Source organism: Pieris napi, chromosome 10, assembly GCF_905475465.1.
Source record: "Pieris napi chromosome 10, ilPieNapi1.2, whole genome shotgun sequence".
NCBI classification, from domain to species: domain Eukaryota; kingdom Metazoa; phylum Arthropoda; class Insecta; order Lepidoptera; family Pieridae; genus Pieris; species Pieris napi.
In genome coordinates, this window is record NC_062243.1 from 8,001,280 (window position 1) to 8,026,530 (window position 25,251).

At 31.8% G+C, this 25,251-nt stretch overlaps 4 protein-coding genes across 18 annotated transcripts in view; 3 read left to right on the forward strand and 1 right to left on the reverse strand.

Annotated features, from left to right (window-relative positions):
- LOC125052884 (multiple C2 and transmembrane domain-containing protein) overlaps nt 1-3,410 on the forward strand; it is an 82,493-nt gene extending 79,083 nt beyond the window's left edge. For all 9 annotated transcript variants that reach the window (XM_047653939.1, XM_047653941.1, XM_047653940.1 and 6 more), the window contains one exon: nt 928-3,410. In XM_047653939.1, the coding sequence (XP_047509895.1) occupies nt 928-1,002 (75 nt within the window). In that variant the 3' untranslated portion in view covers nt 1,003-3,410. The remainder of the gene's footprint in view (nt 1-927) is intronic.
- An 877-nt stretch (nt 3,411-4,287) lies between these two features.
- Nucleotides 4,288-10,793, forward strand: LOC125052933 (receptor expression-enhancing protein 5-like). Of its 7 annotated transcripts, none has more exons than XR_007117514.1 (6): nt 4,288-4,506; nt 4,573-4,805; nt 7,064-7,187; nt 8,989-9,081; nt 9,569-9,599; nt 10,571-10,793. XR_007117514.1 is itself a non-coding variant. In XM_047654019.1 (6 exons), exons 1-4 carry the CDS (start codon nt 4,377-4,379, stop codon nt 8,017-8,019), a joined length of 591 nt encoding a protein of 196 aa, XP_047509975.1. In that variant the 5' UTR covers nt 4,288-4,376; the 3' UTR covers nt 8,020-8,022; nt 9,569-9,599; nt 10,571-10,793. The 7 variants fall into 7 exon arrangements, 5 of the variants coding, with proteins under 5 accessions (XP_047509975.1, XP_047509976.1, XP_047509977.1 ...); XR_007117513.1 differs by lacking the exon at nt 9,569-9,599 and adding an exon at nt 7,916-8,022 and having other exon boundaries at nt 10,571-10,655; XM_047654019.1 differs by lacking the exon at nt 8,989-9,081 and adding an exon at nt 7,916-8,022.
- Nucleotides 10,794-11,614: 821 nt separating this feature from the next.
- On the reverse strand, nt 11,615-12,570 carry LOC125052934 (probable 28S ribosomal protein S16, mitochondrial). Its single transcript, XM_047654025.1, has 3 exons — nt 12,357-12,570; nt 12,014-12,173; nt 11,615-11,780 (listed from the first exon to the last, which is right to left on the reverse strand). The coding sequence occupies exons 1-3, from the start codon at nt 12,471-12,473 to the stop codon at nt 11,665-11,667; spliced, it is 393 nt and encodes a 130-aa protein (XP_047509981.1). The 5' UTR covers nt 12,474-12,570; the 3' UTR covers nt 11,615-11,664.
- Nucleotides 12,571-15,281: 2,711 nt separating this feature from the next.
- LOC125052931 (myosin-11-like) overlaps nt 15,282-25,251 on the forward strand; it is a 31,126-nt gene continuing 21,156 nt past the window's right edge. The window contains exon 1 of the mRNA XM_047654017.1: nt 15,282-15,519. Within this exon, the coding sequence (XP_047509973.1) occupies nt 15,397-15,519 (123 nt within the window). The 5' untranslated portion in view covers nt 15,282-15,396. The remainder of the gene's footprint in view (nt 15,520-25,251) is intronic.

Below are 25,251 nucleotides of genomic sequence, written 5' to 3' on the forward strand. Positions count from 1 at the left end.
TACAAATGTGGTTCCGACCGGATCAACGATTTACTCCGTTGAACTTTAGGAAACGCAACCGAAATGTTGATCCAATATACAAATCCACTCCGATAGTTGTTGATCCGATTCAAATGGGCCAATCAGAAGTCAGCAAGTCCTCCTACTGGACTTACCTAAGGTATATGGATGGTTTAATTATTATTGCAAGACCACCTAATTAGAAACTTTTCTTTATTTATTCAGTTTTTATGTTTATAGGTATGATATATATTTATGGTAAGGAAATTTTTGACGACACGCGCTTGTCGCTTACCCGATGTTAAGCTTCGTGGCCAGCTGCATGCATGCCAGCAGCTCCATGTCATACAGAGTATGTGATATTGTATTGCACTCAGTAACCCTGAGATATAAGATCTAGAGTCTCGAAGCCCTGTTATTACTCCGCAAATAATGCCCTTCATCCCGGGACACCGTAGCGTTGTTTAGCTACCGCTTGGCCGTTGATTAACTGACAAAGGTCTGGCCTTTCCTCAGACTGGCCTTCGCAACAGTCCTACCAATACTCGATATAGTCTTATATAAGTACAATTTCTAATTGTTATGTGAGTGTTATGAGTTTTAAGGATAAAAAACGGTTTATCTCGATTTCCGGCAAAACTAAAAGTCCTATCGAAGAAAGTAATGAAAGAAAGGGAAGGGGATGACGGGTCTGGGCGTTACTGCATACGATTTTTTGAAGATTTACTATGGTTTTATATTTTTTTACCATAGGAAAGTAGAGATTTCAACGAACTGAAAGCACACCAACTTTTTTAAAAAAATCTGAAAATTAGGGTGTTTTTTCGATATTAATTCAAAATATGGTGAAAAAATAAATATTTTTAATCAAGTAAATTACAGTATATTTGGGAAATATTTAATCTTTTATAATAATTGTATTTACAGTTAGACGTACGAGAATTAAAACCGCATTCGACCAGCGAACGCCGGGACGCGAGAAAAAAGCACAAAGCTTCGTAACATTCACTGAAAATTCGTGAACGCATCAAGAACTGTATCGGATCAGAATAGACTAATATCGAATCATTATATATTACCTTACGTTAAAAGCATTGCATTCAGTAATTATATTGTTGGAATTGGGAAAAGAATATAATGAAAAGGTCAGAAAAAAAATGTGAAATGGTAAGATGTCAGGTTCGAACTCTGGGCTAATCATTTAAGTTGCATGTGGATTTTTTGTTATGAATAAAACAATTTACTAAGTTTTCATACCTTTCTTAGTAAAAGGTATATTGAAATGTGGAAACCGTTGAAAAATGTATTTACTATGCACCTAATAATTACTTAAACCCTCCGTGGCGTTGTTGTACGGTAACGTTATTGAGTTTGATTCCCATAATACAGAAGGGTGATTTCAGGCTTGCTTTAAAACAATAATATCCCACTACATTAGTAACATGACATCATCATATTAAATTTCGATCAAAAAACAACATAGTTTCTCGATTTCTTAAAATCCTATAATATCCAAGTTTAATGATTCATTTTCAATAGACATTAAAATTATTATATAATAGCTTGAAACGTCCAGAATGTATGAAAATATTCAGTGAGATGGCATAGGCGTAAAAATCGACTGATAAAATTATTAGGCACATAATTAGAAATAATTTTGCATTCCTTTCATTTTCAAATGAATCTCTTACTAAGAATTCTTCCTTCTTTTCTCCATTTTCTTATGAGTAGGATAGATAGTATACCTTTTGTCATTATTAAATAAAGTATTATAAATGCTGTTAAATGTAAACTAAATTTTCTATTAAACTATTTGAACGTACTATAATGAATAGCTATTTGTATAATTAACAATTATTCATGATTAATCAACTATCAAGATACGATGAAAGTGAGAACTATTTATTTTTATTTTAAATTTAATTAGAACATAGATTACATTACTTTTTTTATTCCTCTAGATTACTATACCTACTTGCAGGCATAACAGTTATAAGGCTCGTACTCCAAGACGTTACAATTTAAAAATCAATTATTACAGGATTTATTTTATAGATTGTCTCATATTGTTGCACAGATAAAAGCAATCAGGCTTATAATATCTGTCATAAATGACGATCTCAGAGATTAAATAGTTTGACAGATCATGAGACAATATTTGAGATTACACGTATTAGAACCTTGTATATACAAGGTGTATGTTTATATAAACAAACCTGTTTTTCCACGTTATAAATTCACTGGAGATTATACCGAAATTTTCATTCAATTTCTTTTCGATTATTTATTACATCGTGAGACCTTAACGAAATATCTGGTTTCAAATATCAAGTCACATTTACTTGACCTTGAAAAAATATCGGTTGTTGATTTATACATATTGTATGATTCATATAGTTTCGATGTTAAAAATTTTAAGATGTAACGATCACGTCATGTTATCATTAAATAATAGAAGACATCTTTTTGTAAGAATATAGCATAAGACTGAGACCAATCTCATTAATTCTTTTGTTTTAATAGCGTTTTTATAGTTAGATAAAATCTAAGACGAATCTTGCATTTACATAGGATTTTATATTTTAAAAAAGGTTTAGACACTAAATCATCAGTTTGGAAATTTTCAGCCTTTTATGTGTCGCATCAAAAACAGATATTGTGCGATGACTTATGTTTATAGTTTATTGGCGTTGGTCTATTAAATCTAGCGTGTTGCCACTTTGCCAGATAGCTTCAAGACTCCATTAGGACTTATATTGTAGCCGTACGCCTACGATCAACCGATACAATTTATAATAAATTATCTAGTCATTATTTTTCATACTATTTTATGTTAACTACCTTAGTTAGGTTACCGCTGGAGCCTTCGATTTTCGACAATTCAATATCTCTGCATAATATAAAAATGTCTTCATAGTTTCACTATATAGTCTTAAAACTTACTGAGTGTTTCAAGCACAATTCGTAGCACTTTTTCGTTCTACTGCACATCAGCACAAAACATTAGATAGGTTAATAATTTAAACTAAAATTGTGATATCTACGCAATACAAGCTTAAAAGTTTTTCTTATGTACACTCTTATTATGTAAGTACGTATTTTATTAAAAGTCATGTAGTTGTAATGATTCATATGATGTTGTAAAGGTACGTTAAAAATACGTTGTTACGGTAAAACACTTAGGTCTTAGGTACGTACTTCATACAGAGAATGTATTATAAAAGTGTCTCAAAATATAAAACAAGATTTATATTTATTCTTTTTATAGGAGAATTACCTACTAAACTAATTTATGTTGTTATGTATACCTACTTAAGAGATTTCTCATATTAACCGTAAGATGTAATTAAAACACAAGTGATAAATGTTAATGCTTTTCATATTTTAAAAATAAAAACGTTTCAAAATTATCGTTGAAGTTTTATTAACGTATGAACCATAACTTTTGAATATGATATTGAATTTCACATTTTTAAGTAGGTTAATCTTAGGCCTCACCATCATTATTTTTTGAGACTAAAATGCATATCAAGTTAATCCTGTCTTTTAAATCAGGTGTATGCCATTTTAGTAGAGCAGTGTTGGCCTAGTGGCTTCAGCGTGCGACTCTCATCCCTGAAGTTATAGGTTCGATCACCGGCTGTGCACCAATGGACTTTCTTTCTATGTGCGCATTTAACATTCGCTCGAACGGTGAAGGAAAACATCGTGAGGCAACCGATATGTTTTAGACCCAAAAAGTCGACGGCGTGTCTCAGGCACTGGAGGCTGACCTACTTTAAAAATGATCATGAAACAGATTCAGAAATCTGAGGCCCAGACCTAAAGAGGTTGTAGCGCCACTGATTTATTTTATATGCCATTTTAGAAAGCAGTAGAAGTTTTTATCGACACCTATACCAATCTACGAGTATAAATCACTCCGATGTAGTCACTGAAACACGCTTACAAAGTTATTCCGGCCGCTAAGAATATTATACAATTTCTCGACCTTTAAGTCACCATACCAATTATATTATATAGTTATTGCATTCGCTATTCTTGATAACACTGTCACGTATTACAATAAATTGTAAGATATTATTTTAAATTGCGTAAAATAATAATAATTTACACATGAATTATTACAATAATTTATTATAGCAGGAGCCTCGCCCTTTAAATGGTTACTTATCTGTAGTTACTACGAACTTAAACTTGTTAATTAATAATAATGTCTGTGGTTATCAAATCACGTCTTCTGTCAATTATCATCGTCAAACGTCACGACTTATGTCATTTTTGAGTATACTAAGTCTTCATTGTCTCGTGTCCGTCAATGAGCCGTGGCCGCGGATAATAATTCAACACACCCCAGACCAATAATTTTTACAAAAATGGGTTCCAAATTGCAAGAGTACAAAGACACTGTAGAGCGTAGCCTAAACGACAAAAGCAAACCTTGGACAAAGTATTTTGACTTAGCAGAACAAAGGACGGGCGTAAATAGAGTCTATCTATTCGTTGGTAGGTAGCTTTTTTATAAAGTTATTTATAACGTAAGCTATGATTTTGACGTTTATTTTTCCACAGGCTTAGTGGCGTTCACCGGTTTATATTTAGTATTCGGATTCGGAGCTGAATTGATATGCAATTCCATTGGTTTCGTTTACCCCGCCTACATGTCAATGAAAGCATTAGAGTCGCCACAAAAAGATGACGATACAAAGTGGCTTACCTACTGGGTTGTCTTCGCTTGCTTCTCAATAGTGGAATACTTTTCAGACTTTATTGTTGGATGGTTCCCGCTTTACTGGTTGATCAAGGTCAGTATCAGTATTATACGAACACCCTTTTCATTGAGTAGGAATGACCACAATAAATTACTTGATCTTATTGAACTAAATGCCTATACAATTGTTTATATCTCATGCTTAACTTAATGTTAAGTTGAATAAATGGTAAATAAAAATTAGGTATATTTATAATGTATGTTAGTGTAGTCTACAATGTCACAAGTAGGTATTGTGTAGCTATATGTACTAGGCAATGTTTATTCAAATTTCAGCTTGTGTTAAAAAATATTTATATCCAATATAAACTTTTTTTCATATTAATGCATATATACATATGTTGGTACCAATTACCAGTACAGATATAGTATACACATAGTTGCTATCTAAGATAAACTAATTCTTGATAAGCAATGATAAGTGCAAAAATGATTTCTTAATTTGCTTTCATCCAGTGGCTTCATTTGTAAATTTGCTTACAATATAATAAGATTCGGGAATCATTTCATATAAATTTTATTTAAACCGTTTTGTTTCACCATCACATCAATTTTTATTATGTAACTAAGTAAACTGTACATGTCTCTATTAGTGCACATTCATACTCTAGTTAATAGCATGCATAAAGTAATATGAAATTGCAGTCTTACGTAACTTAATATGTCACACTTCAGTTCTTAAAGATTTTGTTACATAGTTAATTTTGTGGTAGTTTTTGTTAATTTTTTTATCAAGGAAACAATAGCCACTTATTAGTAAGAACATAACCTAACCTATACCCTTATAGTACAAAAAAGCAATTATTGTTTATATTGGAATCATGCTAGGAAAATAAATTTTGACAAGGCATTGCCATTGTTTTGAATTAAAGAGTTTATAATTTAAACTACAATTATAACAAGATTTAGGCCTATTGATTAAGTGAATTTAATATAATATATATACATAGCACAACATGTGGGCTTAGAACATAGTAAAACAATAATTGTCCTCATTAGAAAGTTAACAACAGGATAATTATCATTGAAACATATATACAAATATACTAAATACATTTATCTCCGACATGTTCTAGTAGTGGTTACAAGACTTCACTACAAAACTTAAAATTATAACTATATGGATGTAGTAAGGCTTAAATCTATTTCTGTTACTTTCTAAGATCAATTAAGATAAACTATCTAACTACTGATAGGTCATGGAAACTTATTCTAATTATTATACCTTACTAACTGATTGCAATGAGGTGATGAAAGTATAGTTAAGGTTTTTTTCAAAAAAAAATCAAACTGCAACATACTTAAACACCTATTTTGCCTTTGTCTACATTGAGGTAGATATCATAAAAAATAATATTATGATTTACTTATTGGTAGAGCATTTCATTTCATTAACATCATATTTTTATTATTAATGATAAAATAATGCAAGATAAAATACTACAGTAATTTTATATTCATTAAAATAATTATCCATTAGGTTCATATAAAAATTCCACTATTGTATGCTATACAAAATAGGTTATATCACAATGATGTATTGTTTCCACAGTGAGAGGTCACTAATGACTCATTAAGATAATTAATGGTTTATTTTTAAAAGCAATATGTTATCATTGTACACATAATGTGAAAGTGGTTGCCCCAACCTTGCTTTTGACCTTTGTAGTTGTTGCTGTGTACACAAGTAATATTATACATGTATGTAATAAAAAACAAGGGCATTATGTGGATGATATTATGCAATTTAATCAAGTTTTGTCATAGGGCAATTATTAGTTAAGATCTGACAGTGTACATGACATGAAAATTATTTTGTTTAGTACAAGTAGTTGTTTATTTGACTTGTTATAAGAAGTTTAGCTATTTCCTAGAATTGCATCTATTATTAATTAACTTCAAAATAATCAAAGTTTATCAATTGTTAATCAAGGAGGTTATGAATTTAAAGCATAATGTTTATTTGTTGAATTGTACAGTTGAGATATATTGAGAGAACGGATTTTTTTTTTATTAACTAGGAAAATAGTGGCAATCTTATCTGGGGTTTTGTAGTGGAATCTGTTTTCCTATTAAGTTAAAACTTCAAAGTAATGATGGTGCATTTAAACAAATTACAATAACAATTCTTATTATTACAAAACATCTTTGCTTGATTTTTAGTGTAAAACTGTTTTAATTATAGACAAGATAGGTTATGTTGGTAGATGACATGGTTGTCAAGCTAAACTCCAGACAATATTTGAAAAAACAAACTCTTTCACTCTAAACCTTGGATTTATTCAATTACAGTGTATCTTCATAATCTGGTGCTACCTCCCAACAGACTACAATGGCTCATTGATAATCTACAACCGCATCATTCGCCCCTACTACCACAAGCACCACGCCAGAATTGATGATCTGGCTGCGTCAGGTAAAAATAAATTAATGGTAGAACAGTAACACAATATGGCGTTAGGAACTGACCCCCGAATGTTAATCAGCTTAATGGTTGGTTTAATAAACAAATCTTTTTGGATATTATTTATAAATTAGGAGTATAGGAAGAATATATTCCACTACTTAAAGTTCATTTATTTGTCATTTAGGTTAATTTTTTCGGTCTTAGTACTAAGTTAGAAAACTTGTATCAATAAATTAAGCAAATTGATTTTAAAAGTGCATTTACAGCGTCAGCGAGATAGCATGAGTTGGTTAAAAATTGATAAATGAATTCTGAATATTTAGTGGACAAGATAAATATTAGTGTAAATGTGATTTTCGATACTAATAGAGATTTAGAGGCACTTGTAAAGTGATTATTTTTGCTGATAGAACAAGCCTGGAAAATGAACTTGGCGACGCGAAAACGTTGGGTTTCATTGTATATTTTAACTATTATGTACCTTTAATGAAAACTTGAGTAATTCTCTGAATAATGGACTCCAACATAATAATCCTTTGAAATTGTTATTTTCAGACACACCTAACAATGTTTGTTTTTATGTAAAAAAAATCACTGAATAACGTTAGGGCTTTCGTAACGTGCATGTTTACATATCAACATCTTTGAATTTACGCGTCAAACTTATTTAAAAATAAGAAAAAACTGTTTAATTAAAATAAAACAGCCGATCCACTGTTGAAGGTATTCTTTTTTAGATCCTTTACATCAGCTTTTTAAGGAAGTAAATAAGGATATTAATAAAACTGTTAAGTCGATTAACAAAACACTGAAGAATACATTTCAGCATAAAGATGAGTAACAGGTAAAATGTCTGAGGGCTTACTAAAAATCAGGGCATGAGGCTTAGATCAACTATACCATTTTCCTATGGTCTGTCCTACCCAAAACCTCGCATTTACATTTACATGTTTAGAGCTCAAAAGCATGCTTTATTAATCCAGCTGAAAGCGTCGAGATACTATTAATGTAGAAGCATATAATAATACACGTTAAAAAAATTGTGTTTACTAAACTAGTTATAAAACAAAGTCCGCGTAATCACAGTATATTAATCATTTTAAATCCAAATCATTATTTCTGCATTGTTAGTTTCGATGCTTAGAATGTTTGAAACTATATATGAACGTAATGGGTTGCGGTTGCTAACTCACCTCGTTATTCATTAAAAATAATTCTGCCTAATTGCACGTGTGGCATGCTTATCACAGTAAAACATAATTTTATAGATAGAGTACTTTAATTATAAGAGTTTTAATTGTTGCACTGTGCACTGAGTAAACTGATTCAGTTAATAAAGGGGGTCAGTATTTGCTTTGCTATGAGGTATAATAGGGCCATGATCACAAATTCAATGTCTTTTATGTCACTTTTTTCTTAGAGATTCTAATAGAAACTGAGCATATGCGTAGCTTTCATATTATGTACAATATTTCATTCTTATGTGCAGAAAATGCGAATAATAGTAAAAATGCGAATAAGAAAGACAGTATAATAGTAAAAATTAATTGCCGCAAGATATTCTCAGAGCGGAGACTGAAGCATGCCCTCTTATGGTCTCACTAACAAACATAAAAAGAGACATTCGGTTATCGTACGTTACTGTAATGAAACAAATTGGTCTATAACATCAATCAGTCTACTACAGCATTGAAAAATAGTATAAAATATTTATTATTACATTTTTCAAGTACTTAAGACACGAATTAGAATACGTGTTTTGATGACGGCGAAGTTTTGTATACATTCAATATATTTTCATTCTTAAAAGATCCCGTGAATATCCAAGAGTTGGTGCAAGGTGCAAATAGGAAGATAAATACGTCTATGAAAAAATTGGGCTAGAATCATGTTATATAATCGTGTATGTTTGTTTTTTTTATTTGTATTAGTTTTTTCACCTTTTATTCTCATAAACAATGGGACCTGCAAAAATTGTTCAGCTGTTTGAAACTAAACTCAATAAATTTGTATTATTCCTTGGACAATTTTTGTAGAGCTCTTGTAATGTATTAAGTATTTTATTTATCTTTATATTTCACCATTTATTGCACATGTTATCAGTTAATAGTATTTTTGTGATTAGATGGAGCAAAGAATCAGCTTGATTAAATGAAAGAAATAAAACAATGTACTTTTTATTTGAGTAATTCCAGTATAATTATTAAGTGTTATTTATGCATTATTGCGCACTTACCTTAAGTGAAGGAGACTAATAAAGTTAAACTTTAAGATTGAATCTAAGTATGTCAGCACTGAACATATCTGTTAAACAATGACTGCTAATTCTTTGCTCATTTGAGGTCTTATGGTTATTTTCGTTTCATATTAAACCCGAACCCTTATTTTAGGTAAACAAGAATAGAGCTGTACAGCACTGAAGTAAGTAAAAACCAATGAACTGGCAGCTTTCAGTGTGTGCTTAAGTAAAAGCTTTAAAATGACTTGTTTATCTATGTAACTGTCAAGTGGATGCCGTAAATAAAAATTGCAAAACACACTTAAATTTATTGACATTTTGTTTCATGGTATAAAACCTAAAGTTTTTAACACTTCCTAACAAACTTTTTGTTGTCAAGATCTCAAATTATTTATGGCTCTATTGAGCAAACATAAGTCAAAACTGCTTGATTTATATTTGCTATGTTTAACTTGCTTAATATTAACTAACCTGTATTTTAAATTTTCTGTTAATTTCTGACATTCAAGTAATGACTATATATTTAGACTCATCAAGGTAGTTTTAATGCCTGTCTCTTGAAGTAGCTTGATTGTAACTAAACATAATATTATTTTAGATTATAATAGAACCTCTACCATTTTTACCGAATTGATCTAACAAATTATTATTTGAGTATTCCCAGTAATATTAAAAGATTTCATGTTTACACCAATTTCCTCAAATAATTAAATCTTTCCAACCAACACTAGTTGTTCCATTTTAGTAGTTTAACTGAGCTTCAAGTTAGTGTGAAATTTTGTAATTGCTATCGTGTCAAATGCTTTCATATCGTGTCATATCGTTTTTCAAAGTTGTTACAGCACTCTTAACACAAACGATCCTTAAAAAGTCGTAGAGTACGATTACATGAAGAAATTATGGAATAGTTTGTGCTAAGGGTGTAGTATAATGGAATGACAGTAACTTGCACAAACTATTGGACCATTTTCGAAAATGTATACAGCGCGTAGCTCGAATCCATACGCGCTGTCTTACAACTCAACAACTGGTAACATAACTCTGGATTAAATATGATTCAAAAAAATATGCTTTCTCTGATCACGCAATCATCCTTTATACATAAATATATATTTAAATACTCGTCTCTTTAAATAAGTTTTTGTTATTTCAGCTTCACGCCTAGTTACAGACGCTGTAAGGAAGAGCAACTAGGATTAATTAACTTTACCATTGAAGGAAAAGTACAAAACATCAAACACAGCACTATACAGCACTACGCTTTCATATTGAATCATTACGTTTTTTCAATACACTAAATAAATTTATTGAAAAGAATATATTCACAATGGTACCATTTCTGAAATAATTCCTGTTATAATTGAACATTGCTTGGTTTATATTGAAACCTTTGCAACCACTAACTTTTGATACTTTTGATCAATGAAATCAAATGGGTCCGATCAATAAATCAACCTGATATAAGGCGTTTAAACAAATGTTCTGTGTAATAAGTACACTTTCGTCGGTATTGGGTAGATATAATGATCTAAAACCATCATGGTGTATGTTTTGTATTAACTCAAGTTTTTAGTTTTAATTTTTCTAGTAAATTCTTTGTGACTTTAAATCTTAGGAATGTAAGTGGCTTTCTTTTTCTCCTTATATATTAAGGCAATGAATTTTTCGTCTTTTTGTACTCACTCATATCTTGACGATTTATGTCCTTTTTTATAATAAAAATTTATTGTTATTCCTAAAGTTGCTCTTGAAATGTTTTTGTTATTCAATTTCTATAAGACCTTGTTTTTTTTTTGCGGTTGTCGCACAAGCTTAAGTGTTGCCACTAATTGAAGCCTGAGGGTAATACCTGATTTTATAACAGTAGGTTTGTTGATGCTTGAAATGTAAATTGTTTTGTGCCTTGTTTACTGGCTGTCTGATTTTTCACTAAGAAATATATTAAGAATGCCATTTCACTTAAATAAAGAAGTTCATTGACTTGCTTTTTTCTTTCTATGTAACCTTATTCTTTCCTAGTAAGATAAGTCCCAGAAAATTAGGATCTAAACAAATATTTTATAGTACTAGTTCTCTACAGTAGTCATTAAAGCAAAATTTATAGTTACTAAGTTTTCTTGTCAATTTATAATATTCCAGAGGAAGACCAGAATGTTTCTCTATTATCCAAGATTGAACATAATCATAAAAAAAAAAATAAGTTACTAAATTTATTTATCATAATTGCTACATTATATATATCTTAAATTATGCAGTACTCTTCGCTGCTTCTTTTTCACTTGTTAGTCTGTCTTGTTCCGCTTGTCTGTTTCTCCAAGCTGTCATATATGATTTTGGATGAATTGGGAAGAAGCCAGTTAGACCTGTGAACACCAATAGAAATTATAATACTAAAGTATGAATAAGGCATTTATGTTTAATGTATCTGGATAGATGAGAAAAGAACTTAACATATACTTAAAGAAATTACAATAATGATTATATAAATCATTTCATAGTGTTTGTATGACATAAGTACTGTAATATTTTAGTTATAAAGAAAATAACATAATCTACTTATAAAAATAGAATAAAGAAATGAAAGAATTCAAATTACCCAACAACTCTGCTACTGGAGTCGTTACATGTGCTCCCTGTCCTAGCCAGAATTTTAGCCGTTCTAAATTCAAAGCAACCAATTTCTCATTATTTATATTTGGCATAGGATCATATGAACCCAACTGTTCAATAACTGGTTGGCTATTTAATCTCTTTCGCTGAAATCATATTATTATTATTATTGTACCTTAATATTAGGAATGAATAGTTTAGTACGAAAATACATTATATTTCTCAGTTGTTCACTATTTAATTAACAAATTTATTTCCCTACTCAGAAGGCTTAAGTGAATATCAAAATTGAAAAGAATTTATTACATTTTAAACTAAACAATGATTACCTGAGTAACTGATATATGAAAAAACGGCCTATTAGTACATCCTTGACGTATTAACCGAATTGATTTTGCCGCTAATGCGTAATATTTACCGGTACCACTGGCAGGAGGTAGAGGCATCTTAAATTGATTGTGTTGTTAATTCAAAATAGTATTAAATATAATTTACCAAAATCATAACACTAACAAGACATAACCTCAAAATACTAAGTGACAAATGACAATACACATTAAAATTAAAGGGCTCCAGTTTGACAACTGACAATAAAAATTAGTCATTGGATTTTTTACTAATTCGTTAATATCAGACTGAATAAATCTATACATTTAATTAATCTATATAATTAAATTTTTTGCATATTTAGTAATTAGTATCAACATTATTACTGTCGAAGTATAATAACGTAACGACTGACGGTGTTGTCAACATAAGGATTCTGCTATCAAGATTGTAGAAATATGATGGTTGTTTTCACACGGACTAAATAAATTCAATTACAATACCGCAAAACATAACTATATTACTGTACATATTTTTCTGTCCCATGTTTGGCATAGGCAATGGCAGTGGGGCAAAGGTGCTTAGATGCGTGTTTTATACACTGTATATATTATTAAATGTTTTCGATATTTAAAAGTATCTGACATAGGTACTCTTTCTGCTTCTTGTCGACGTCGGAAAAGAAGAACTTTCTATTATCGACAAAAAAGTAGAAAGTTTGAAGCGTTGCCTCTTTTACATGGTCTACTTATTTACAGTGCTTAAAAGTTCATTCATTTAAACTCATAAAAGGGCGAAATTTCTCAATAGTCATTACGGTCGAAGCAGCTGGTTTATGACCCATTAAGGTGGTCGCTTCCACCAAATATGTACATGACGCTTTGTAGTGGTTTGAGGAATAGATGCGATCCCAGGTGGGGAAATACCTTGTTTTACAGTTCTTTCATCAATCGATATAACGTGTATTACTAATTATCAGTCGTAATTGTTACGATTAGGTTTTTTAAACGAAGCTTAACCGACTTTCAATACTATTTCTATTCAATATAAAAATTGTAGCAATTACGAATAGTATTTTGAATATAGAGCGACTTCGACTATTTTGTCTGTTTGGTCATACGTTACATTATTTATCATATAATATTGATATATTATGTTTTTTGAATGGGTCTTTTATAAATATAACCCAAAAAAAACCATTTTGCACACTCCCCGCAATTCAAAGGCTAATAGGATATGTGAGCCTCGACTCTCCAGGCATCTCTGCTACCCATTCGGGTGAGCAATACCCATATAAACACCGTCCGTTACAGAACGAGATTTCCGGGGTTGCTTTTGCATGCTATCGCGGCCACCTGGTTTAATAGCGACAGATATATTTTTATAACTTAAAAGTGCTATTTTTCGAAGTCTTCGATAAATACAAAAGTAGAAAATACATTATTCCCTTGAAAAGGTGCCATCTACAGATACATGCCAAAGACAATGTTAATAAAGGCATAAAATTGAGTTAGCTATTTTGGCATAAAATCGTTGGACCCAAACTAAATAATAAGGTCAGAAAAACAAAACGTTCTATTCGTTCGAACAAATTCATCTGAGGGAAGCCACAAGCAAAACGTTTTTGATTTGCATTCTTAAGCTTTAGATATCTTATTGTTTACTATTAATTTAATAATAGTATATAAATAAAATTGATACATCTATGTAGATACGCGGTGCTAATATTTTAACTATTATATACGGTTTAATTGCAGTTTTTCTGCAAGTAATATTGTTATAAAAGACCGTAGGTTTTATAACTGCTGAGAAATAAGGATATCGTCTAACCTACTATCAAGTTCTTCAGAGTACTACCACCAACATACCGATGACCTTATGGCAAACAGAGATAGACATACGTATCTTGTAGTGTTTGATAAAGATAGAAAATTTAAGTGGGTCACCAAGCGGAGAAATAGGGAAGTTTATTTTAAAGCGCTGCGACGCTGAGTGAGTCATTTTTAAAATGGGAATCTGAAAACCGTTCTAATAATAGAATGAGTGACATATTTTAAATTGAAGGATTTTGAATTAAATGCCCAACCTGTTTTGCTGGGGCCTTTTCGTTTTTACGTTGTTAGCGTTCTTTACAAATATTTGGTATTTGTAAGGGTGAATATCATGAATACTCATACATGCAGATTTTTATTTTAAAATGTCGGTGGGTATGTATATCTACACGTTTATAATTTTCCCGAGGGCGGTGTTAAATGAAAATTACAATGATATAAAAATTTAAATACATATTGGAGATTAAGGAGTTCATCAAAATCTAAAAGATTTGATCACATTTAATCAAATAAATCTAATTAAGATTTGATGATATTAATAATTTATAGGAAGTTAAAGTTTTTTGAGAACAATCCCAAAACTACCTTAACCACTTAGAAGCATAAATTATCATACATCAATACGCATCTCGTACACGTCCAATTATAGATTAAAATCGTGAAGCGCTTACAGCGCTACATTGTTCACGCATGCGCTATCCACAACGATCGATCCCCCGGGCTCGTAACACAGTGATCGCGCGCCCGTCGCCGAGTCCAGAGCACAATGCGTTCGAATTGAGGCGGGAAACACGTCAAACTGTATCTCCGCGAGTACGCCGGCGAAGAGGAGCGGCCGCCGTGCCGAGACGAATGGCGTCGGCAGGAGTGGTCGCGCGGCCGCCTTCCCCAGGTGGACCGCAGTCCCAGCCGCCGCAGTCCCTACCTCCAGCGCGATGACGAACCCTCCCCGGCGCCGGACGAGCGCGGTCGTTCCGCCTCGGCCGGCGCCCACCATCGAGCCAGACCAAGACCACTCCGCTACCAGTCCCTAGAACGAGATTACGACCGCTCTTACGCCCCGCCACCGCCCCCTGAAGATGACTACTATCGCCGAGAACCGCCACCGCTCTTCCTCGGCGAACTACAATCCCAAAACTCCGACCTACAGCGCGAACTTGGCAACTTGAAAAAGGAACTCGAACTGACAAACCAGAAATTAGGATCCAGCATGCATAGTATAAAGACGTTCTGGAGTCCGGAACTGAAAAAAGAAAGAGCGCTACGGAAAGAGGAAAGTGCGAAATACAGCCTTATTAACGATCAGCTCAAATTGCTCAATCAGGAGAATCAGGTCAGTGGTTTGCATTGATTAAAGCCGTTTGGTAGTTGTATAATGCAATTCGGGGGAGTATTCAAGGAACTTTGTAATAAACGGGATTACAATGCATAGTATTTGAAGGAAGTTACGCCTGGCATTCGGCGTCGGGCGAGGTACGCATGCTTAAGAACTCCTTCCATTGATGTCACTCTGATAGGTCAATGGGAGTACCTCTCGAGGTGGCCCAATTATATTTTAACTGTAAAACCTAGTTGCACTGCCAAAATATAACCTAAACTTATTTATTTCAATTTAATAATGTTTATGTAAGTTTTATATTTAATTAACTTATACTAAGGTACAGAGGATATAATCGAAATGGAATGAATATGAAATCTATGGACATGCGTCAAGAAAGGAAGTATTCATTTTTTATTTTAAATTAATAACTGCGAACGATGACACCAGCAGAAACGTTTCAAAATCAGCAAACTATTTTAATTAAAGTACAGTAACCACGCACTTAAGTACCAATAAATCAGCGTTTTATTTTACGTTAAATTTAAATATTAAGCTGAAATGTTTTAATAATGCGCTGAAGTAAAAATTTAACATTATCGCTACGCGGCATTAATAGCTACGTGATACTTGCTACGCGTCGTAGAGCCAGGTAGGTAAGTACAATTTATTAGCCCCCGGAGGTTATTAATGTCAAAACCAAAACCTTTTATTTTTTCTGATTTACGATGATATTATATATTAATGGTCGGATTAAAAAAAAGTAGTTTGCATTATTTACAATACCGTTACTGGTAAATAACGGTGTTGATAACTATTGATAATTTAATTAGTAAACGCGTTTTAATCCGATATAAATTAATTCTTCCTTGAATACCATCAACACTATCGTCGTGAAGTTATGTAAGGCCCCTTGTTATCATGGTTTTTTCATAGTTTGATTTCCGGCAAAAACAATAATTGCTTCGGTTTGTCTGACTGGCCTGTACAGAAAAATTTGTGAAATAGATGAAAATTCTCTGCCTAACTACGCTGTGTCCCATTAGGGGATCTTTCAGTTTATATGGGGTCATCATGCTAACACGGACCTACGTTGCTTAGACAATAGCACTGCTGTTTGACGCACTTCCAAGGTACACTGTAGTTGGTCTAACATTAAATATAAACTTTTTAATACCTGCTACTCCCACTAATTTATGCCGTAATTTATCAAGCCATTCTTCTTTATTGAATCGAACGGTTTTTTTTAAACATTACTTTGCGATTTTGCGATTAATAGATAATAAATACAGAAACTGTTACTAGTATACTGTTACCGGCTGCCTTATTTCGTAACAACTCTACCGTGCGATGCCTCGGCGGGTCACAAGTTAAAAACTAGGTTCAACGATCTCCACTTAAGACTCGTTCAATAACAGTTTCAGTACGTTATTGAAAGAAAAACATTAATTACGAACTCCGTACACGCTCAGTGAATTGCTAGGAAATTGCACGGCGCAACGATGCCTAATGGCAGCTGCCGTGTTGGCACCGAATAAATAAGTTTCAATATTATAATCTCATATGTGAGGTCGTTCACATACCACGTTAGAAATCATCTGCCTTGCGATTCTGTTACTCACTTTCCGAACTCTCGAAACAATAAACTACAAGATCCCTCCTTATCCGAATGCCAAATCGTAAAATGACTGCTTTACGACTGATTTGAGCGCGACCGCCGCGGCCGCTGTGAAAACCGCTGTGAGAGTTCGAAAAGTGAGTTACAGAATCGCAAGGCTGGTATCGAAAAGAACGCTCACTTGCCTTATGACGCAAGAATTGTATCCCATTGGTACCTATGTATATTATGTAATTAATTTATAAAGAAGAAATAAAAAAATAATCTATCTTGGATTTTAAATCAAGAGAATACTTTTAATATAATACATAATGCGCGATAATATTGTCATAGGCTGCCTTATTACTAAGTGCATATCAAGCAATAAATAATAAGTCTGAATTTGGCAACAATTTTTGCGTCGCCATCCGGAAAATAGGCCGACACCACTAAGTGCTTACAGCGTCATAAATAGGCCATTATTCATAACATGGATAATTTATTTTAGGATCCTGGTTTATTGGTTTACGCGAATGTAATTAACAGCATTTTCTTCGAGTATTTTCGAAATTATCCCAAACACTGTACGGAATATAAACTTTACTTATAAGTGCAGTCAAATCTCTTTTTTTGTAAATATTAGTAACAGTAAAATGTGTACAGAGCCAAAAGATTTTATTTTTAACCATAAATAGTTAATAAAAATTCCTTTACATTTAAATTATTTTTTGCTTTTTTTTCCAAGCACACAATTATCATCAGTCATGAAAACTACAAAAAAAGACTTATCAAATCAGTTGTAATCCTTTACAATAAAACTGATCTTTTAGTGTCGTCGATGTAACTAAATACGATAAAAAATATTGGTTATGGCTAAAATTAGTTTAATGTTAATAAAAAGTGTATATCTTTTTTTTAGCTGATAAAGTATTAATTTCCAACACACAATTTTATAATATGACAGTATTTACAATATACTAAAGTTTGGTCCCTGTGGCAGTGTACCTTTAATGCCGGCAGCATTTCCTCGCTGTATTGCGATACTTATTCGTTGAGCGAACCAGTTCTAGGGTCACCGGTATTATTTACCTAGCGCCAACTTAAATCTTTAATTAACGCCTGTGCACTTAAACCCCACGGCCTAATAGTCTCTACTCCGCATGATCTAAGGCTGCCCCAGCTTTTGTGCATGTTCAAGGGAGGTGTGAAAAGGCTAACTGCACAAGTAGCATTCTAGTTATCTTTTTTAATATGAAAGTCCAAATTCTATGTAGTTTCCGTCAACTCTTTTAACTACACAAATATATTCCATTTATGAAGAGATATAATTGTTTAAGTTAGTCTATTAAAATATTGAATTCTGCGTGCATCATGAGTAAATGGAAGGTTCAAATAACATTTATATTAATGTTCTTCCTCATGATCGAAGATTGACTGTTAACAATAAGAATCGTTGGCAATCTCGCGCTAGTTGGAGAAGTAACTCAGTGAACGTGAATCCCGTTAGCTCTCTTAAATCTCGTAACAACTTTTTATTTAGTACGTCTTTTAATTTTGTTATTTAGTTGTAGAAATTGATTTGCCTCGGGACGGTAATATGTGTATTGGTTATTTGTAATGGAGTATTAATTATTGTGAGTATATTAATATAGCACATAACTTAACCAATGTATCGGACTAAAATTCGTGCTTATTTTTTATGTCTTTATTAATTTTGTTGAACAAACATTTTTAGAAAGATATTAGAGCGACTCATGGCCATGTGTAATACCTTTTCAGAATCCCAATTAAATTCGCCAAAACTTGTAACTTTTCGGTAGAGATTTTTTTTTTACAGTGGGGTCCGAAGTAGGCACGTTATAAGTTTAAGATTAGGTAAAAAAAAACGTGAATAAAATTCTAATTCCTATTGAAAAAGGTCTGTTACTATTTACCCCTGTTACAACAAGCCCCACGCTCCCCTAAACAAAAAGTTATGTTATGATGAAAAAAAATATATATCGTATAACCTAATATTATCTTCAATATATTCAATAAACAACTATAAATAGTATGTCTAACTCATCAGTACAAATCTAGTGGATATTATGAAAAAGATACGGAATGTAGATATTTTCGAATTTTAATAAGAATTAGTAAAAAAATCAATTTTCTTATAAAAACGCAAAATAAATTATAACTCTGCAGGGGTTGAGCTTAGGGACCTCCCGAAGAACAATTTTTTGCAGCTGATGACCTCATCTATCCCCTATTTGCGTTTGATCCACGATTTTTTGACCACCCTGTATATATATATAATGTTTATGTGTGTGTATATATATACATATCATTATTTAATCCAGTGGTAGACCGGTCGACTCTTTCAATATCAGTTCAGATGTTAAACTAATAATTACACTTTTGAAGTCTCTTTCGCAACTCAGGAAGTTTTTTGGCTGGGCCTAGATCCTTCTGGCGCCTGTCCAAAGGACAGATAAATGTAGGCTTAGTCGCCGTAAGTCTAGACTTTAACCTACATTTCTTTTACAAATAGTGGAAAATAAGAGTTAAATTATGTTAACTATCTATCTTAACATCGCTCCAGTGCGAATATATACATACACTCCTTATACAACCTGGTAGAATCAATAAATTGATATCTTCACGATGTCGCCAACCTGCAGTAGGCACGATTGGGGCACGACTTACACAAAAATATCAGTCATTCTAGAATCGCATACGCAATGAAGCAAGAAGGCTCATTGCTTTACGAATGCCTATTTGTTGCATTTCTTACAAACTTAGGGTAAAACTAGTGCAAACACTCATAACTTTAAACCTTAAATATAAAGCTTTGTAGGAGAATATGACTTGAACTCTGTTAACTATTTAATGGATATTCATACGTTTATTAATTTTATTCTAGAAACGATTTTATCATTAAACGTTTAGTTAACATAACGCGTTTTTATACAAACGAAGCCGCAGGGTTGTGAGAAAATTGCAGCATAGCAGCTTCATTATACTGCATCAATTAATTTGTATTAGGTACAATGCATAGCACATAAGAGCTTAATTAATTCACACATAAACCGTTCTTAAGAGCTTGGAGATACTTTCGCCCAACAAAATTAGCTATTAACACGTAATTAAACTTAATTTTATAAACCCGATTAGGATCTTAATTAGTCAAGAATCTTTTGATCAAGTATAAAGGTTGTAATAGCGACCGTGTAAATTGTTTGTATCATTTTACAGTACTACCAATATTATGGCTAAATAAATAATCACAATTACGCTGTTAGGAATTATAAACATTAAAAAATGCCTCTTCAAAGATAATAAACGAGATAAAACATAATAAAACTATTTTAAAATCAGTAACAAAATCGATATATCGCTAAGAATATACACAATTCTGTTTTCATGACACAGTAACTCATCAAACCATGTTTTCGCGTGGGAGGTTAGAAAAGATTGAAATAAAAGACATAATCGGATTGATTTCACTTTGAATCAGTATTACACACTTTACAGTGTGACGTGCGAGCGTTCACCTCGATCAATGATAATCTGCTATTGATGATGTCATAGCTTAATACTCGTACTTTGTTGACCTCCCGAATAATTCCTCTCTAGACTATCTTAATATATATAAATTACGTGTCACGTTGTTTGTCCGCTTTGGACTCCTAAACTACCGAACCGATATCAATCAAATTTGCACACCGTGTGTAGTTTGATCCAACTTAAAAGATAGGATAGCTTACATCTCAATTTATACCCGCAATGTAATTTTATTGCAAATTATTTGTTTATTATTTGACACAATTCTAACAGATGGCGCTGTGTTGAAAGTAGCAACGTTTCACATAATAGTATAAGATCCCGCTATACAACGACCTTCACCGAGATGCTTATTTCATGAAACTTATTTTATATTTAATTTAATATGTCAATAAATATAATCCATATGGGTTGCCTAGCAAATTTCAGTCCAGAGTATGTTTAATTAATATTTTAAAAAAAAATTTTTTTTTATAATTAGCATGTAGTAAATTTTTTGAACTTTTTTCAATCAATATTTTTAATCAGGGTAGTATTATATATGTATCACTATAACCTTCTTTTATACTAAAGATGTATATATACTTTAGTGTCACATAAAAAATATACACATAAATAATTAATTGATTAAAAACAACCTAACGTTTGCATATTCTATGGGCTTCATACTTTCGATTGGTATAGAATTTATCTAATAATCATACCGGTGAAATGTTTAAAAAAAATTTTTTTTTTTAATTTAATTAAAAATACTCCGGACTGAAATTTGCTAGGCAACCCATATGGATTATATTTATTGACATATTAAATTATATATAAAATAAGTTTCATTAAATAAGCATCTCGGTGAAGGTCGTTGTATAGCGGGATCTTAGACCATAAGCTACAATTTAATGGCATAGCCACCAAAAAAGAATGGTGATCCCCATGACTGTTGTTTTCCTGCCGTTTCCTTTGAATAGTTTGCTACTATGTAATATAACAAAAACCTTATCCACAACAACGCTTGGCCGAGTCTGCTAGTAGTCTATAAAAATAATCGTTAGTTTTGCTGTTACTTAAAACAGCAATTGAGTATTTTGAATGTATTATCCTGTACCTAATAAGAAGAAAAACGGGTGTTACATAAAATCTCGTGCACCGGCTAGAACTCACAAGAGAGCATAAATGTTGTGTAGTTCTTAATTAGACTGAATTTTAAATAACATGACGTAATTCGCCCAAGATTTAATTTATTTTCCGATAAAGGTGATAACAATATTAAATAAGATTTTATTATATGCTATTTAAATAACATATAAATTCCTGTGAAATCATAAATTAAAAGTTTGATCCAATATGAACCCATAAATTATTTTATAGTGATTAGACCTCTTACTTCTACTAAGCAAAATATAAAAATAAAATCCCACAGAATTTAGGCAAATATTCGTTATCTGCCTGCTCATTTTATTCTTTTTGGCAATGCTAATATAACGTCAAATGTTATGAATTATGATATTACTTGAAGATCTTCTAGAATACAAATGTGTCTTATTTCAGCGTCTTTCCTCTGCACTGCGCATACTTCTAGTGATTTATCCCGCGACGTCGTCTGTGAATAATCATCATATAAATAGTGTCGTAAATTATATGTTCAACTTTACGAAAATCACCTGTTTTAAGATTGTTGTTACTGAACAATTCAGATATTAATTAAAGATATCAAACATCCTTTGAAATCTGAATTTAAGTGCGTATGACGTCACTTAAGGCATGAAAACTATTATCTCATTCGCCCTTCAAATTAATCTTACAATACAATAAAAGGCTTAAAATAGATTTTACACGCAATATACTATCAAGCCCAGCTTACTTTAGTATACAAATATAAAACAACACTGTAACAATATAATATAATAATTCCTACATGTAACTTTTGTTGTCATACATTTGAGTCATTATTATACCTCTCTATTGTGTGTTTACGAAATTGCTTTCCATTTAACTGCCGTATTTAAAAAAATATTACCCTTGAATTGTATTGTTGTAATTTGTGTCAATTTAATCTGACACAAACGTCAGATTACGCTTACGCTTTATTGCTTGTGTAGACTATCATACTCTCTTCCTTACATTGTGAAATATATTACCGTCAGGGTTTAATAATGGAAATGTTTAATCCGGTGCAAAATGTATAAAGGATATTTTATAACAAAATGTTTCCAATTAAATTAAAGATAAACGTAAAGCTTTCTTAATACGAAACAGCTTACTGGGACCGTGTTTTTAAACAAAACAAACTTTGAATATGAGAATAAACATTGAAGTACCTTATTAATTATAAACATAAGTCACATTGCGTGTTAATATGCCAAATACCAAAACTATGTAGAATACAGTAACTACGTAAAGCTACGAAAAGTTACATTTACCAACATAACATGTTTTGCTTATCTTAATGTCGCGCTGGTTTTTGTTTACTAAAATAAATAAATTTGTAGTCTTATTATAGTTTAATATTTGCATGACATTCGTGACTTGGTCTAATAAAATTGTAATTTTAATAAAGTCCTATGAAGGTCCAAAGTCTACTAAAGCATGGTAACCAATAAAAATATAACTCTCTACAATAAACATTAAACTCTTTAAATACCACTTTTACATACTTTTTAGCATAACTAGTATTTTACTTATATATAAATACATATTGCTGATATGTCCAGAGCACATGCTTTTGACTTGGTGACTAAATTATAAAATATTACGTAATGCCCAGACAGACACCCTTTAATCACAAGTGAGCAAGGGAAATGAATCATTAAGCTTTCAGTTGGAGCTGTTTCCAGTCTTTTGTCAATTGTCAGTTATGACTATAGTATTGAATTAAAACTTAATTAATTTAAAAAAAAACAATGAATGTTATGTTGACATTAAAAATATTGGTTGTTTGTAAAGTAGGTTTACGATCGAGATGTTTACGTGATAACGTCTTATTGGTGATATAAGTTTTTGGGAAGTAAGGAATTAATGAAGATAACAATTTTTTCAAATTTTAAATTACATCTATCGTTTTATTCACACTTTTGATGATAAATTTCGGGTGTAAAATGACAAGTTTACTTATTCGACTATGATATACATTTTTCTTCATACATTCACGGAATGACTGGCAGCGCTCGAGATGAGACGGGAGATCGGTCCGTCTCTCTCTCGTTATACCTGCGATCGCGCTCGTGAGGTTTTGGTGTGACACAAGTTTCTGAACATGTCAACCGACTAAAACGATTTTAAAGACGTTATCACGTCAATAAATAATTTGTTACATTCGTCTTTAGAGACGGTAACGTCTTTATCTTATATTTGTGGGAAGCCCCGTGGTCGCAATAATACCAAAGTCTGAGGTATATTTTATCTACATCAAAATTCCTCGAAAGCAATTTTTGGCAAAGATTATTACTTAACCTGTGGTTACCCATCACGACTGTCAGTTTTGGCGGGAAGCCAACTGGAGGCGTGTCAGGTATGGTAGCGTTCAGAAACCTGTTGACTTGATATATTGCTTGAATTGGTAATGAGCTGTTAAGTGAACTGCTAATGACTGCCTCCTTAATTTCGTTAAACCATAGAGTACAAAAATGAAAGGATTTGTAAAATATACTTTATATTGTATCGTAAATTGTACACCGAGTGACAAGGGTCTAAGATAGCTTGTGGACTTGTAGAGTATACTTTAATTCCATTAGTAGACCCTCCTAAATTTGAGACTTAGTTTGTTTTTAGGACCATTTCATTGTATTGTCGCTTGTAACAGTTCGAAATAAAAGTTATTTTCTATATCCCTTCCCTCTTGTAGTTTATACGATGAATAATAATACGAGTATGGCACGTTATATATTATATAATAAAATGTAGACAACATTAACAAAACTTAAGTGTATCAAATGAAAATATCAACACTAAAAAAACAGTAATGTTTAGTTCTACAATAACGAATCACGAAAAATATAAAATTTTATTAAAAATAAATCGGAGTCAACACATTTTTGGCATAGTTCCGTCCGATGATCGATTGAATATAAACTAAGTTCAACACGATAGCACTTAACCTAGATTGTTCTAAAACTATCTATCTAATAATAGCTTTTGTTATATTCTTTGTAGGTGACTATATCAAACGATGACATAGCCTAACAATGCTCATAGTGCTACGTTTTTAAATTTAGACTACAGAAAAGTACATAAATTTTCAAATTAACTCTCATACAATTTTACAACAAGAAATGAAGTTTCTAGATAGTAAAATACTTATTTCTAAGCGGTAATATATGTTTGTAATGTTTCCAATGTAATCGGTGAGAAAATTTTGAATAGCAAGTCAGTAGGAATCGTTTCATGGTACAAAATTACTTATGTTATAAAATGACTATGAGATGACCGACACAAAGTAGGTAATTCATATTCATGACTTCAATTGGCGAAGCAAGTTTGATGGGGATTTTTGAGGATGTCCACAAAGGTTTCTGCCCAAAACCAATATATATAGTAACATTTCATTGACAAAATCGCTTTAAATTTACATGTTTCATATAAAAATCACTTTATCTACTACATATCTATGGATT

Coding starts and splice junctions, on each gene's coding strand:
- LOC125052933 (XM_047654019.1), top strand. CDS start 4,377: ATGGGTTCCAAATTGCAAGAGTACAAAGACACTGTAGAGCGTAGCCTA. Junction 4,507..4,572: donor TAGAGTCTATCTATTCGTTG/GTAGGTAGCTTT, acceptor ATTTTTCCACAG/GCTTAGTGGCGTTCACCGGT. Junction 4,806..7,063: donor CGCTTTACTGGTTGATCAAG/GTCAGTATCAGT, acceptor ATTCAATTACAG/TGTATCTTCATAATCTGGTG.
- LOC125052934 (XM_047654025.1), bottom strand. CDS start 12,473: ATGCCTCTACCTCCTGCCAGTGGTACCGGTAAATATTACGCATTAGCG. Junction 12,174..12,356: donor TTCATATATCAGTTACTCAG/GTAATCATTGTT, acceptor ATATGATTTCAG/CGAAAGAGATTAAATAGCCA. Junction 11,781..12,013: donor TCCAGTAGCAGAGTTGTTGG/GTAATTTGAATT, acceptor TGGTGTTCACAG/GTCTAACTGGCTTCTTCCCA.